This window comes from Macrobrachium rosenbergii, chromosome 55 (genome assembly GCF_040412425.1).
Source record: "Macrobrachium rosenbergii isolate ZJJX-2024 chromosome 55, ASM4041242v1, whole genome shotgun sequence".
Lineage (NCBI taxonomy): Eukaryota > Metazoa > Arthropoda > Malacostraca > Decapoda > Palaemonidae > Macrobrachium > Macrobrachium rosenbergii.
In genome coordinates this window covers 15493511-15510189 of record NC_089795.1, presented here as the reverse complement: position 1 = coordinate 15510189, position 16679 = coordinate 15493511, and the positions used below count along the sequence as shown (strand labels likewise).

General features: G+C 39.9%; 1 protein-coding gene across 36 annotated transcripts in view; it reads left to right on the top strand.

The window, feature by feature from the left end:
• Positions 1-16679, top strand: part of Zir (Zizimin-related) — a 582703-nt gene that overhangs the window by 313449 nt on the left and 252575 nt on the right. For all 36 annotated transcript variants that reach the window (XR_010852045.1, XR_010852043.1, XR_010852042.1 and 33 more), the window contains one exon: positions 5795-5902. Coding sequence is in view for 14 of the 36 variants with exons in the window: in XM_067098450.1 (XP_066954551.1) it covers positions 5795-5902 (108 nt within the window). In the remaining 22 variants the exon portion in view is untranslated. The remainder of the gene's footprint in view (positions 1-5794; positions 5903-16679) is intronic.

Below are 16679 nucleotides of genomic sequence, written 5' to 3'. Positions count from 1 at the left end.
TGTAAGAGTTTTAGCTTACAATTGCGTTTTTTTACCATTTCGGTCGAGTTAAATTTGACCGAAGGTTGAAATTTTGGTAGTTATCGTGATTTATATGAAAATATTTCAAAACTGATAAAAGCTACAACCATGAGTTATTTTCTGTTGTATTGTACATGAAATTGCGCACATTTTCATATATAAAACATTATGTAACGGCTAATATAGAAGTGCAAAAATTATGACAAAATGACGAAAGAATTTCTGAAATTTTCGGCTGAGTTACCGCGCGGGCATAAGAAAAAAGTTTTTTTCAAAAATTCACCATAAATTGAAATATTGTGCTAGAGACTTCCAATTTGTTGCAAAATGAAGGTACATGATTGAATATTACTAGAATGTAAGAGTTTTAGCTTACAATTGCATTTTTCGACCATTTCGGTCGAGTCAAAGTTGACAGAAGGTTGAAATTTTTTGTAGTTGACGTACGGTACGTCCACTTGGCACCCAACAGACAATTTTAGTCAACGTATGATACGTCCAGTAGGCGTTTAAGGGTTAACATGGTCAAAAGCCGTGCTAAAGTAAAGCCCAACCAGTCACTTAATCCACCACCATAGTCTAGGAATTTCTGTATAACATGGGAAATTGAGAGAACTTTGCAAGCACTGAGGTCCTTGCAAAAGCCAAACTGCAAATTAAGGAATTGGTTCAGGTGTTTTGCAGAAAGTTCTTAAAAACTTGGGATAATATGGAAGTTATAAAAATTGAATGGTAATCAGCAGGGCTAGAGCTACCTCAGCCACATTTACCAAAAGGAATAACATTGTTATTGCTCCAACAAGTGCAAAAAGAACCTCTCTTAGCTAACTTCAAAAATATAACTGACAACTTTGGAGGTAAGTGATCACCAGTATTCACGTAATAAAAGATTCCGTTTGGGTCTAAACCTCAATCATCAAGGTTGAATAAAAGATTTTTAATTTCACAGGAGCTGAAAACTAAATTAGTCATTTAAGCTTCATGTAAACAGGAATGAGGCATATTGAATATCTCATTTGTTTATTTACTGCAGATACAGATGGGCCTTGTTATTTATTTATATCATAGTTCATGTGCCTTGTTATCCGAAGGATTGTTCTTTATATGTTGAAGTCCTAATTCTATTCCAAACCTCGTAGCATAATTCTACTTGAAGGTTCCCCTTTCTTTAATTGCTTATTGTAAATCTTGATTCCACCATTATGTGTCCCTCTTATGTATCTTCCTAGATGTCACCCCGTATACTGCTACTGTTGGTCTTTGTTTGCCTTCTTTCAGCAGGTTCCACCTTCCACTTTCTCATTCTGTATGTGCTGACACTTTTTATTCAGTTTCAGTTTCCTTGGTTTTATTCAGTTAACTGACTCTATTTTCTCTCAAGTAGTAATAGTCTTGGGAGTTACAGGAACCTAACACTGCTAATCTTAAATCTAAATAGTCTCCTCTCTTTCTTTTGATTGACACACATTTCTCCTCTGTAGGTGGAAAAACACAGTGAATTTTAATAGAAAAGGTGAGATTACATCCTACTTGATTTCCTGCTCATTGTTAAATTACCATTTGATAAGAAAAATGGTAGTTCAACTCTTGCTTTACTGCGTAGTCTTAGGGATAATGATACGTATTAGCAATAGTTTTTTTCTCCATAAAACAAAAAATTAGATATATTTTAAATATGTATTTCATATAAGTAACTTACCAAGTAATTACATAGCTATGGTTTCCACTCACTCAGCAGCTTAAATTAAAAATATCGCGGTAGCACTTTGATAGTTAGTGTAGGTGACAAGCCCTTCCCACCAACGGGAGTACTGTACTGGAAACGGCTTATCAGAAAACCTCATTCTGTTTCTGCCGGCTCTTGAGTAACATCAGGGGTTTGCTGCAGCTTTTGTTTACTGATTTTCAGTCATATAGCTGGATTTCATTGAAGTATTCTCACTTTTTTGAGTAGCCTTCAAGCTTTAATAACTTTCAGGATAATTTTTTCTAGTTCTTTGGTTATCATTATGTCTGATTCAAGTTCAGCTATTTTCACTATTGTGGCAAAAGTTGCAAACCAGATTAATCAGCCCTCATATGATTCTCATGTAATATGCACTAAATGTAGGGGACAGAAATATAGTAGGGAGAAAACTTGTGCTAAATGTAATGGTTAGCAAGAGTAGAAGGCACTTAAATCTCAACTAGTCAAGTTAGAGAGGGATAGAAAGGAAAGCAGCCTCTAGAACTGAGAAATGAACTTCCCGTAGCCTAGACTTTTACCCTAACCTAGGATAGAAGATAGCTGTTGAATATAAATCGAAGTTGTAAGTAAGGGTACTGATGTTTAAGATGACTTTGAAATTATATTAATAAATATAATTTCAAATATTGATACAATAATAAGATAATAATTTAAGGTATATTTGATGTAGGATGATTCTTTAAGTATACATTTGATATTTGAACTTTCAAAATAGGCAATTATAAGTGCTTTTAGAGGTGGGTAGCAAGTATTCGCGAATTTTAACTATTCGCTGGCAGGTCTGAAATGCATCCCCCATGAAAACGGGGGTTTACTGTATTCTGACGGACGAGCTGAGCCATCAAATAATAGGCCCTTCTCACCAAGTGGACCTTGGATCCTCTGGTGTGTCAGAATCTGCGATACTATGGGGCACGCTGACATTGGACCTGTTTGCCACCTCAAGGAACCATCACCTTCCTCATTTTTGTTCTCAGACCCCGGACCCTCTAGCTTGGGCAACAGATGCCATGCGGCAAGATTGGTCCCACATGGAACGAGCTATCAAAAGGAGCTCAAGCCCTTGCCCAAGAATGAGGAAGAAGTTCTCCCTGCACAAGTGGGAATAAATCTTCTCGAGTTTTAGAAGTGGAGTATCAGAGGGACAGAACAGTGGATTGTCAAGGTTCTGAGAGAGGGCTTCTCCATTCCATTCATGGAGATCCCTTCTTTGGTCCCTTCTTTCATCATTTTGACTGCCTACTCAAGAGGCTCGGGAGAACATTCACCCCTTTTAGATGAGGTCTCCTCTCTCCTTTGAAAGAGAGTCATAGAAGAAGTTGAAGACATCACTTCAAAGGGCTTCTTCGACCATCTGTTTTTGGTCCCCAAATCTTCGGGGTTTGGAGACCAGTCCTCAACATAAGCTCCTCGATATCTTTGTCTGGCAGATGAAGTTCAGGTGGGGACAAACCAGTTAGTCCTTTCATCTATTAACCACGGCGATTGGATGATAACCTTGGATATGCAGGATGCATGCTTCCAGTTTCCCTTCCATCTGGACTCCAGGAAGTATCCAAGGTCGTCTTCCAGGACACTCTCTGAGGTGCCCCATGTCAGCGTCTAAATGCATCTCCTCTTGGAGCGCCTGGCGCCTCCCAAGCTCCCGGTGCCAGCTAATCTCCAATTTCGGGCTCTTTGCTTCAGCCCCTCTACGGCACCTCAAGTGTCCACTTGAGTGCTCACTCCTCTAGCAAATGGCTTCATTTAGTAGGCATTAACTTCAGTCTATATCTGGACAACTTGCCTCTTCGATCTCTTTCGAGGAAATGTGCAGGAAAGTTTTGTACATCTCCTCTCTCAGGAACTGGGATTTTTATCATTTAGACTCCTTGATTCTAGGTTGAGGAGTTCTCTTGGGCTATGCCTTTCCGCCCTTCAACATGGTCAGGGAAGTGTTGAACAAGTCTTGGGATCATCACAACATTACTATGATTCTCATAGCCCCGTTCTGGCACATGAAAGAAAGGTTCCAGGACCTGCTACAGTGGTGGATGAACTTTCTGAGACTCATTCCCCTTAAAATCGTGTCTGCATAGACAACCTCACTTTAAGAGATACCAAAGGGTTGTCCGTCTTTGCTCTGACATACTTCAGACTGTTCGGAAGCTATGCCAGAGCATAAGAGTTTTCAAGACATGCTGCAGAGGGTATTGCAAGATGGTGTCGATTTCCTAGATGTGTCTTCCAGGCTAAGTGGGTGATTTTCCGAAGCTGGTGTCTCAGACTCAACGTCTCTTCCTCTAAGATGTATGTGACCCAATTTGTGGATTTCCATCTGTATCTGAGGAGATCTAGGAATCTCTTGTCCTCCACCATTAAGGGGTATCGAGCTGTGTTTAGTTCAGTGTTTAAACACAGGGGTTCTGAATCTTTAATCAATCCCAAGTCTTAATGACCTTGTTGAGTCTTTTGATACATCTAAGCAGGAAAGGAAGATCCAGTCTCCTGGAACCTGGACGTAGTGTTGAAGTGGCTGACAGGTCCCTCTTTTCAACCCCTTTTTTCCCTCTTCTCAGAGAAACCTTACTTGAGAGACTCTCTTCCTCATGGCCATGGCTACTGTTAACATATTAGCAAGTTCCAAGACATCGATAAAGGGTATTTTTTTTCACAAGATGCAGTTTGCTTCTTTACCCGTGGATTTTTAGCCAAGCCCTTCCAAGCCCTGGCCCTGTTCTTTCTCCATTGAGACCTTAACAGATACCTTCGCTCTGAAGAAGAATAGAGAGTTCTTTGTCCTGCTAGGGCTTTAAGGTATTACCTGAGCAGGACAGAGAATGTCAGAGGACCATCCAGTAACCTCTGGTGCTCTGTCAAGAACCTGTCTAGCCCTCCGACTAAGAACGCATTGTCCTTTTTATGGAGACTTAACTTCTGAGGTGCACACTCAGATTCAGGAGGACATTTTGCATACTATTACAGTGAAAGCTCATGATGTCAGGACAGTCTCCTCTTTATTAGCTTCCAGGCACATATGTCACTCACTTCCGTTCTGCAGTTGGCCTACTGGAAGTGCGAACGGATCTTATCATCTCACTATTTGAAAGAATTTAAAACAGTGTTGAAAATTGCAGTACCTTGGGACCATTATCTTTGGCTGGCATGGAATTGGGGGAGGAAGCATAGGAATCTCTCTTTTCTCCTACTATCTCTTTACCTTGAAGTAGGATGTCAAGTTTTTGGGAGCCAGGAGGTACAGTGTACCTGGAGTACCCACCAGTCTCAGTGGATGGGCTGTGTTGTTTTTAGTGTAGGTGAAAGCATTGTCTGATTGTTTTTATTGCAGTACTGCACCCAGGGCAAGGGCACTTATTAAGGCTTTGCTAACCATCGGACATATCCTTTGCTGCAAAGCTCCCACCTAAGTAGAGGCACTCCATGGCTATACCACCACGTCACTACAGGTTAAGATGAGCACCAGCCAGAGGCGATAATTACCTGCATTAGCCCTCTTACCAAATAAGGAAACAACAAGCGTTGTCTTCAATGCTAGTAACTTTTCTATTTCAAAGCCATTACCATAACTTAATGTTTTGGAGTAGAATATGTCCATGCATCCCACCTCCTATCAGTGTGGATTCAGCTATGTAATTACTTGGTAAGTTACTTATATGAAAATGTTATTTTCATTATAAAATTGTTTCATATATGCTTACCAAGTAATTACAGATTGGAGCCTTCCCTCCTCCCCTCTCATGGACATAAGGGCATGAACAAAATGAGATTTTCTGCTGAATTATTTCCAATACTCCTGTTGGTGGGTGAGGCTTGTCACCTACTCTAAACTATCAAAGCGCTACCACGATTTTTAAAATTTAAGTTGCCGAGCGAGTGGAAACTATAGCTATGTAATTACTTGGTAAGTATATATGAAACTTAATTTTATTATGAAAATAACATATTTTTAATCAGGTATGTAAAATATTTTTGTGTAAATTTTACCTTCAAGTAAGGGTTAATTGTAACTGTTAATTTCTTCCACAGTTGGACTTTGTTCGGATAGTGTGCAGTCATGAACATTATGTGGCCTTGAATCTTCCATTCTGCACCCCATTGTCAGCACCATCAGCTCCATCATCACCATGTCCATCAGTACGTATTCATCTGCTTTTTACTTTGTAAATTTTTGGAAAGCAGTTCTGTTTTTTCCAGTATTTCTTAACAAATTTGTGTTTTGTAAAGAAACATTTATTGTATTACTGCACCATTTTATGGATAGGGACTTATAAGATGTCTGAAAGCAGTCTTTATTAACAAAAGAAAAATCTAGAAATCATAATTGTTGTAATATTTCATCTAGACACTTGATAAAAATATAATTTTTTTAGAAACAAAATTAATTTTTCAGCACAAACCCATCTTTTACTCATGCTTAATTTTGTGTACTGTGATAACCCAGGCACAATGTGCTCCTGGATTCCTAAGCCCCCCCTTTATTTAACTGTCACACTGCTTGTGGTCCGAACAATTAGCCTTTCAGAATAGGACTGTGGGAATCCAAGTCTTTTGATATAGCCAATCTGGTAATTAGGAAGGGAGATTCACTCCCCAAGACCCTTGAATGCTAGGGGGACTCGGAATAGAATCCATTTGAGAATGAACCAGAGGTAGAGATTAGCAACCCTGACCATGTCGATAATCAGCAAACAAGGAGGGTAGACAGTAAGGCCACGACTCTGCGGAAATAAAATAAAAAGGTTGTTACTTTGCATCCAGAGGATATTGATCAGAGGAAGCACTTACTCATATGTCAGGCATGGCAGACAATTACCCTGAGATCCATGTTATAAAGTAACAAGGGGAGAGTTGCCTGGCTTCAGAAGCTATGAAGTGGCACTACCTATCCCATAGGAACTACTGGCCATGAGTAGGAGTCCAACCACCTATAAGTGTGAGTCCTGAGTTGGTTGGAAGGGGCCAGTTTCTTAAGATATGATAAGTATCCAGTCAGTGATGTCATATCTTGACATAGAGATTCAAACATCACAGAAACCTGAATGATGTAAATGACCTTTGCATCCTTTCTGGGTTGGGCAAACCAGCACATCCATTTAATCTGGCCATGTCTAGGTGGATTGCCTTTATAGCCAGTTCCATCTCTAAATTCTCTTAGTTGACTGTTAAACCTAGATGCTGACAAAGGTGGAGAAGCAGTTGTAGATGGCAAAGAAGTTCATCTGGTGACAATGCCATCACAAGTCACTAATATAGATACCTCTTTTGTCTTGTGCCATCCTATTTAAAACCATTGGGCAATGAAAGAGTCCAAAATAGGAAACTTTGAACTGGTACTCTCTTCTCCCACACAAAATGCAGCTATCACAAAACTGAACGGATAAGGATGTGGAAGTAAGCATCTGAAAGATTTAATGATGCAAGAAAGTCCCATCTGTAGATGGAGCCTCAGACAAAAGGAATTGCCTCCTGAAGGATGTCTGCTGAAGAAAATGATTTGTTGGGCTGAGGTCAGTGTTTGTACATCAAACTCCTGTTGCTTAGGGCACCACACATGGATAGCAGTAAAATCTTCAAGTGTTCCACAGGACTTTTCAGAGGCTTTATTTTCCCTCATTCATTGACTTCACTTTGCCCATCAGTGCCTGGAACCTGTCTAATTCCCCTGTCATATAAATTGAAAGTCGATTTGAGGAGAACTAGTGGACGCCCACCTCCGGAAAGGGAAATCTGTAGCCGTCATAAAGAATCTTTTTGGCCTAAGACTCCACTGTTAGCTGCGGCTGTGCACTCCAGAATTGTTGGATATTAGCCCCATGAGTGTTATTGTTGGAGAGGCAAATAAACAAACAACTTCAAGGATAAACTAAACAAACACTGAACAACCAAGCCTACAAAAGTCACGAGTCATACAGCAACTCACTGCAGGAAAATCAACCTTTGTGGTCTTATATAATTATTATATTATGAAAACTAGTAACCACTAATTAGAATATCACTAATTATTATAATAATATTGTGAAAAATAGTAGTCACTAATTAGAATATCACTAATTTGAATATCACTAATATAGGAAAACAAATCCCTTACCTAGACATGGGAGTTCTGGCATTGTTGCTATCCCAGGCCAGATGCTTCCCGTTTGCTTCCATCCCTCTCTTTGTAACCCATTTACGACACGCAATCGTTGAAATTTCTCCCTCATAAGAGTGGTACTCTTGCTTGTGGCAATGGAATTGTGTGAGTGCATTGCACAGTAAGAAAATCCGAAAAGGAAATGCATCACAAAGCACTTGGATATCGCTTGAACCAGAACCGCAGACAAATCGAGATGGTTTATTGGTAAAGCCCGACGCTATGTTTGAAACTGTTATGTACTTACAGTATATAATTTCATATTTCGTAAAATACACAGTAAAAATATGTCAAGAAATAAAAAATATTATATGTATACTAGTTGGAATGGTACACATGTGATACGATTATGACCAGTTCAGAATATTGAGATATATAGATATATATTTACTTTGATTTTATATTTTTTTCAGAGAACGAACCAGCTCTTATCGTAGAAAACGGGTAGTTTTCATAGAATACTGAAGTAAATTTCTCACTTTCTACTATCCAGAATTGGCAAGTCGTATAGACATTGTACAACAATTTGTCGCTCAGTGTCACTCACAGGGCAATATTGAGATACATAGATACATATTTACTCTGATACTGTATTATATTTTTTGAGAGAAAGAGCCTGTTTTTATCGTAGATAATGTGTATTTTAGTAGGAAAATAAATATTTCTCACTTCCACCTAAAAAGTCATACAGAAATTTTGCAACAATTTTTTGCTCAATGCTGCTCAAATGCCAGTAAATGCTGTGAACAAATATGTAAAAAAAAAAACCTAAAAAAATTTTTTAGCAATAATATTTCAGGACATGAAAAAACTTAAAAATTGATAATTCCTTGAAATTCGGCAGTCGCCAACCCCCTTAAACAGGAGGGCCTTTGGTTCAACCATACCGAAGCAAACAACCTGGAACCTATAGCCATGAGGGACTTACAGTCAGCTTTGTGGTTAGGTATGTGTCATGGGGCCATTCTCTTAGCAATTAAGAAAGTGGAAAGTTGGCCTTGACCAGGAACACAGTAGCCCCAGTGACCTTCAGGACATACCAGCTTGCCCACATTTGGACAAATATGTTGCTGAGATGGAGGGAGTCCTCCCTGTTCTTGGCATCATGGTGGTTTTCCTATGAAAGATATTTTAAAGTGATTTTCTAGGGAAAAATGTAAGATTCTAGTTTAAACTTGATGTTATAATATTGCCTTTTTTGTTTTTCAGCTAGGGGTTTGGAATCTATATGAAATTTACCATAAATAAACAATGTTACTTTATGGGAAACTGTACACAAACTCATCCCTCCTCTCAGGTCAACTGTCTAGTTGTTTATATGTGTTACTGCAACAGGCCACCAAGGCAGTGCTATGATTTTGTTTGCATCCACTCATAATAATGCATCTTATGCAAGGGTGAGTCATATACACCAGCATATATATATATATATATATATATATATATATATATATATATATATATATATATATATATATATATATATATATATATATATATATATATACACACACACACACACATAAACCCCCGTATTTGCAGGGGATGCATACACTTTACCCCATGAATAGCTAAAATCTGCAAATACTTAAAACCCCTCTAAAACACTTAAAACTGCCTATTTTGATAGTTTAAACACAAGAAAAACACTCTAAAAATGGTTATACCTGCGTATTTAATAGTTTCATCACAAAAAGTGCATTTGGTCATGAAAATGATATGAAAATACAGTAATTAGTGAATATTTCTCAGTGAAAAATACTGCGAATGGGCGAATTTTCTGCGAATAATGGGTAGATACATTCCACAGAGAAATCCATAAATATTGAGTCCATAAATTGTGAGAATTGAACTTGGGTTTCATGTTTATATATATATATATATATATATATATATATATATATATATATATATATATATATATATATATATATATATATATATATATATATATATATATATATATATATATATATATATATATATATATATATATAAATTGTTATGGATTATGAGAGGATGACTGCATTTACTGTATGCTAATAATCTTAGCCTTGAGAAAAAACCCTCATAAAACCACAAACAGAATAATTAATTAATAATTGGAAGGTTACACTAATAATCTTAGCCTTAAGAAAAACCCCTCATAAGACCACAAACAGAATAATTAATAATTAACCATTGGAAGGTCACCAAGTGAGAAATAGCTTCTTAACACTGATTTATTTTGCACACACACCGTGGTAAATTCACAGTAGGAATGTAATGGACAAGTCCCACTAAAATAAACAAGTGGGAAAAGGGCACAACAATAATTAAACGACTGGGTAGGCTAATTAACGCATCAATATCCCAGTAGGGTACATGTAACTAGCCACTTGCAAATGGTCCATGAGCCAAACGGCAATGCAGTGATATGGGCGGCTTCTTCAGGCAATCAGGGACATAGAGGAATGGCTATGTAGGTAACTTGCAATGATAGCATTCCTGGATAAAAAGTTAAGTATACCTTAGTTTTACCAGACCACTGAGCTGATTAACAGCTCTCCTAGGGCTGGCCCGAAGGATTAGACTTATTTTACGTGGCTAAGAACCAATTGGTTACTTAGCAACGGGACCTACAGCTTATTGTGGAATCCGAACCACATTATAGCGAGAAATGAATTTCTATCACCAGAAATAAATTCCTCTAACTCTTCATCAGCCGGCCGGGGGAATTGAACTCCGGCCCATCGAGTGACAGTCCACAGCTCTACTGGCTCACCCAATGAAGAGCTTAGCATTCCTGGAGGAGATACAATTCCAGATAAGACTACTAACAAATTGATATCTCTCCAGAAATGAAATAATACACAAATTGGAGGGAATCACTTTCACTTCTTGGCAAGTTCAAGGAATTACATACTTGATATAACGAGCTTCGCTGTTTTAAGTCGAAGGGACAGAGAATTTATTTGAGTGGTGAAATGGGAGAGAGAGGTGAAAAAAACAAGTCAAAGAAAATGTACACTGGCTATAACCATTTCCCTTCCTAGGACCACCTTGTTTGCTTCCTGATACTGCATGCACACACAACATCAAGGTTGACGAGATCAAAACTTCTCTTGGGCGGTGTCTGGCGTTAAGGTCACAATCAGTCCAGTTTATGTAAAGACTGGGTCCCACCTTCTTCAGTTCAAAGGTCAAATGGGCAGCGATTTGCCATGGTGAAAAGCAGACTGACTCACAGTGCAGGGCGTGAGCTCCTTATAAGGTCTCGGATATTGCTGGAGGCCTAGCTCAGGTGCTGTCACCGGCCCATGATCTGCTGATTAAGGTAAAGGTCTTCAGCCAGTAAAAGTGAGGAAAAATCAGCAGGGTTTCAATTAAATTTTGAGATTAGACAGAAGGAACAGCGACCTGCTCCCAGGTGCAGTCCCTGGGGAAACATTACGGCCTCAGCCCTTGAAGAGGGTGGCAAGATATTCCTACATTCTCCTCTGTCATTGCGAACCTTATGGGTCTGCTTATCCCCCTACTGGTTGGATATTTCCCCCTTTATTCTTGTAAGCTATTGACCCAGCGGTATAGAAAAAATGTAAATAATTCGCATTGTGATAATTTGATTTTGCAATGGGGTTAACAATTAATACCGCTATGACAGTATGTATACAGTAATACCTTGTGCATTCGTGTTTCAGGCTTTACGAATTCACAGATTCACAAAATTTTTATTGGAACCTAACTAATTTGCATCTGCCATTTTTTCACAGCTCTGCAGAATTTGCGAAACCCTCGAAAAACCCTGCAGAAGTGTTTATGTTTAATTTTTCAAGTAATTTATAAGTTTTCATGCTTTTAAGTGTAAAATCGGTAAGAAAAATATGTATTTTTATTTTTGTACATAAATATGGTACAAAGGTAAAGAAGCATACATATATAATTATATACAGCCAGACCCTAGTTATCAGCAATCCAATTTTACGCCGCTTGTCTAGTGATGACGATAACCGGATTTTTGACACTGTTCCCTGGTCATCGGCACAAATCCCCCCTTATCAGCGCTATTATCCCCAATTTTCGGCATACAGTGAACCCCCCGTATTCACGTTGTCAATGTTCATGGACTCAACGCGTTAGCGGGTTTTCTCTGTGGAACATATCTAGCCATCATTAGCGGAAAATTCGCGATTCAGCGATATTTTTCACTGAGAAATATTCACTAATTACTGTATTTTCATATAATTTTCATGAATAAATGCACTTTTTGTGATAAAACTATTAAAATATTCAGGTATAAGCATTTTTACAGGGTTTTTCTGTGTTTAAGCTATCAAAATGGGCAGTTCTAAGTGTTTTTAGAGGGTTTTAAGCATTCGTGGATTTGACCCATTCGCGGGGTGTGGGGGCGCATCCCCCGAACCCAATGAGGGTTCACTGTACTGGCAATTTTTGGTTATCATCAACGCTGTCAGGAATGGAACCCTGCTGATAACTGGCGACTGCCTGTGTGTATATACACACACACACACACACACACACACACACACACACACACACACACACACATATATATATATATATATATATATATATATATATATATATATATATAGATATATATAGATATATATATATATAGATATATATATAGATATAATATATATATATATATATATATATATATATATATATATATATATATATATATATATATTGGATATATATATATATATATATATATATATATATATATATATATATATATATATATATATATATATATATATATATATATATATATATATATATATAAGGGATTTTGACAAAGGAAAATCTATTTCTGAGAAGGTCCGTGTCACCGGTGAAATTCCATTACAGCACGCAATTTCTAGGTATAATATGCTAGATATACCAGAGAAAAAGAGCTTTCAGGAAAGCTGGGGTTACTACCCCCAGTTCGACGTCTTCTCCAGGAAGGCGTCGGTATAACGAAGGGTGAGTGAAAGATCACTACCACGGAGACTTACTCGAAAGATCTCTCCTATCAAAACCCCGAACAGAGCGGTGAGCTGTTACAGCCCCTACGCCCAACACCCGCCAGGACGGCGACACCAGCGCCACCTACCTCATTCCATGCTAGCACTAACCCCAGACTTGGCATGTGCAAGAAAGGGGAGAGCAATAGGTGAGTCAGGGAGGGTCACCGGGTGACACGGGACCTTCCTCAGAAATAGATTTTCCTTTGTCAAAATCCCTTTTCTGAGTCCAGTCCCGTGTCAGCGGTGAAATAGTGATAGAGAATCATGCCAAGGCTGCAAACTAGGAGAAACAAGGTAATCTGAAGAAAAAACATAAATTACTGAAAATAGTTTTAATGAGGGAATCTCTTACATGTGAATGAAGAACACTAAACCTAAGGCACATCAAAGACTTAAAATTACGAAAGAGTGGGGAAGTCCCGGCACTGACGGGGAAGGGGGCCCCAAAAATACTTAATACTACTAAAGCATAATGTCATACATGAAAATTGCATAGGTTCAATGGCACATATAATCTTAATTGGTATACACAATCTTAAAACTACACACGTAAACTTAAGCTAAACACATAAGAGATCAAATCAAATGGTAAATAAAATATACAGTGCATATACATATATCTGGGGTACATGGAGCAAAATAAAAAACTGCCAGTACCCCACAAGAAAATACAATCGTAACATGTCAGATTACAGTTTCCACTCAACAGAGACAAGATACATCAATATGAGGAGCAAGGCAGTGAGGCATGATCAACCAGGAGGATAAGCAGAGAAGTAAATGAGGCAGGCGGGCGGGGGAAAGGAGGATAAGGATATGATTGGTTAAGGTGGGGAGATGACACTTCCCACAGCTATGGTAGAAAATTTCAGGGCTTGAGCGATTTTAAATAGTGGCGTTTAAACACTAGAGGTGATTTCCAACCCGTGTATTTAGATAGTTCTGAGAAATCCATATTATGAAAGTAATTAATGGAAGTAGCAACTGCTCGAATATCATGAACCTTAGGAACTGAATCTGGGTTGGCCTGTTTAATAAAATACAGAATTTGTTGTCTTATAGCATTCAGTGAAAGAGTACCACCTTTCTCCCTGATAAAAAGAGGACCCGACTTACTCTGTGGAGTTCTTAAAAAGTAAGATTTAAGTGTATAAACTGGACATAAAGACTGGTCTTGTGGAAGGGGCACCACCTTCCAAGGAGACCACCTGTCTTGTGGGTCTTCGTTTTTAGCTAAAAATCTAGGGTCAGGGAAAGGAGGACCTCTCCAGACGGGAGGAAGTTCACAAAATTATCACCTCTAGTGAGAGCCGACAGCTCTGAGATTCTAGCACCTGAAGCCAAGCTAATCAGAAATAAGGTCTTCCTTAACAGATCCTGATAAGAGCATTGAAAGTTGTCTATCTCTGATGCTAACTTAGGGACGTCATTGAGAAACCACGTAACGGAATGTGGGCGTGATACGGGTCTCAGGCAGCGCATGCTCTGGGGATGGATGAAAAAATAGGAATCTGTAAGGTCGATTTTAAAGCCGTATAGAAATACTTTCTTCAGGGCTGACTTGGCTGTGGTAATAGTGGCGGAGCAAGGCCTTTCTCAAACAGTGACCTAAAGAAAGAGACTCCTAAATTAGTCTGTCATGATTTTGGCTTCAGATGCTTTTAGGAAGGAGGCTAACTTTTTTGACTGCTGAGTCATACTGTCTAAGAGTAGAATCTCTTTTATCTGATTCAAAAACAGAGTGTTGACAGGGTCAATGTTTGCTCCTTTTTGGGCTGCAAATTTTATAAAGTCCATAAAACTAGGGCATTCTGAATTCTTGAGGAAGCTGACACAGTCTTGGTTTGTACTGTCTGGGTCAGTATGGGCTTGGAATCCGAAGACTCCGCAATCCCAGTTCCTGAAGAAGAGGGAACCAATTGCTCTTCGGCCAATAGGGGCTACTAGGGCTGGTTGACCTTTGAATGTCCTGAGTTTGTGTAATACTTTCAGCAGTAAATTTATTGGAGGAACAGATAAATTTTCTCCCAATTGTTCCAATCTACTGTCATTGCGTCTGTGGCGTCGCCTGAGGGTCCAGGTTGGGGGCCACATAACAGGGGAGCTTGAAGTTGCTCTCCGTCGCGAACAGATCCACTTGGAGACCCGGAACCCAGCGGCAAATCCATTTGAAAGATTCCGCGTCCAGGGACCACTCCGTCTCCAACGGAGTAGCCCTGGACAGGGAATCCGCCACCACGTTCCATTACCCCGCTAGGTGGGTGGCTGACAGGTGCCAGCCGTGCTTGTTCGCCAGGAGAAGATAGCAACCATTACTTGGTTTACTCGACCTGATTTGGAGCCACCCCTGTTGATGCAATGAACTACCACTGCGCTGTCAATACCAGCCTGATATGAATCCGGTTGGGGGGCGGATTTTCTTTAAAGTTAGAAAGACCGCCATAGCTTCCAGGGTGTTTATATGGAACTGCTGAAACATTGTGGACCACGTTCCTTGTACTTTTTGTTTTGGAGAATATCCCCCCCAGCCGCTTAGGGAGGCGTCTGTGTGACAACTAGTGCCGGAGGGGGAAATTGAAGGGAACTGACTTGGACAGGCCCTTGACTGTTCCCCAAGGCCGCAGTCTTGTCTTTAAGATTTGAGGATAGAGGAGACCTTGTCTCTGAGCTTGACATTGGCTCGACTCCGCCACACTCTGTTTATGTCTTTTAGTTTCGCTTTTAAGAGCAGGTCTGTCACTGAGGCAAACTGAAGGGACCCAAGGACCCTTTCTTGGGATCGGCGGGATGCCGATTGATTTTGAGAAATTTCCTGGTGAGAGATGCTATCTCCTTCCTCTTGGGAGGCGGGAGAGATAACGTGTGAGAGGACAGATCCACTGGAGGCCCAGCCACTGAAACCGGGACTCCGGAGTCAGGCGGGACTTTCTCTGTTCAGTTGAAAACCCAACGACTCCAGGAAGTTGATGACTATGGACGTAGCCTTCTGACACTCCAGAACTGTTGGTGCCCAAATTATCCAATCGTCTAGGTACGCTGCTAGGGATATCCCTCGGGACCGGAGTTGTTGAACTACTGTGTCCGCCAGCTTGGTGAATACCCTGGGCGCAATGTTTAGACCAAAGGACATGACCCTGAAGGAGTAGGCTTGATTCCCGAGTCTGAAACCGAGGAACTGAGAGAAGTTCCGCGCAATCGGGGCGTGATAATAAGCGTCTGAAAGATCGATAGAGGTGGTGACGGCTCCACGCGGGAAGTAGAGTCCGTGCCTGAGCTACTGTAAGCATGCGAAATTTGTCGCATTTTATGTAGAGATTTAGGCGCGACAGATCCAGGATCACTCTTTGCTGATCTGAGTCTTTTTGGGAACTGTGAATAACCTGCCTTGAAACTTTAGGTGCCTTACTTTCTTTATTGCTTGTTTGTTGAGCAATTCTGCCACGTAATCTTGTAGGATTGATGAGGGTGGCTGGTAAAACCTGTTTGGAGGAGGAGGGTCCTTGATCCAGCTCCATCCTAGACCTTTGGACACAATACTGTGTGCCCAAGGGCTGAAGGTCCATTGGTCCCTGAACCAATACAGGCGACCACCTACCTGTGTTCTCTCAGTGGGAGGAAGCGGGTTTGTTCCCTCTACCACGTCCAGGTTTTCCTCTTGGGGTGGTGTTTGCCTTTTCTCTGTGAGGGGCCTGCCTCTTCCCCCTTGCGATCCTGTTAAGGCCGTGAAAGTATCCACGGCCCTCATAGGTGGGGTTGT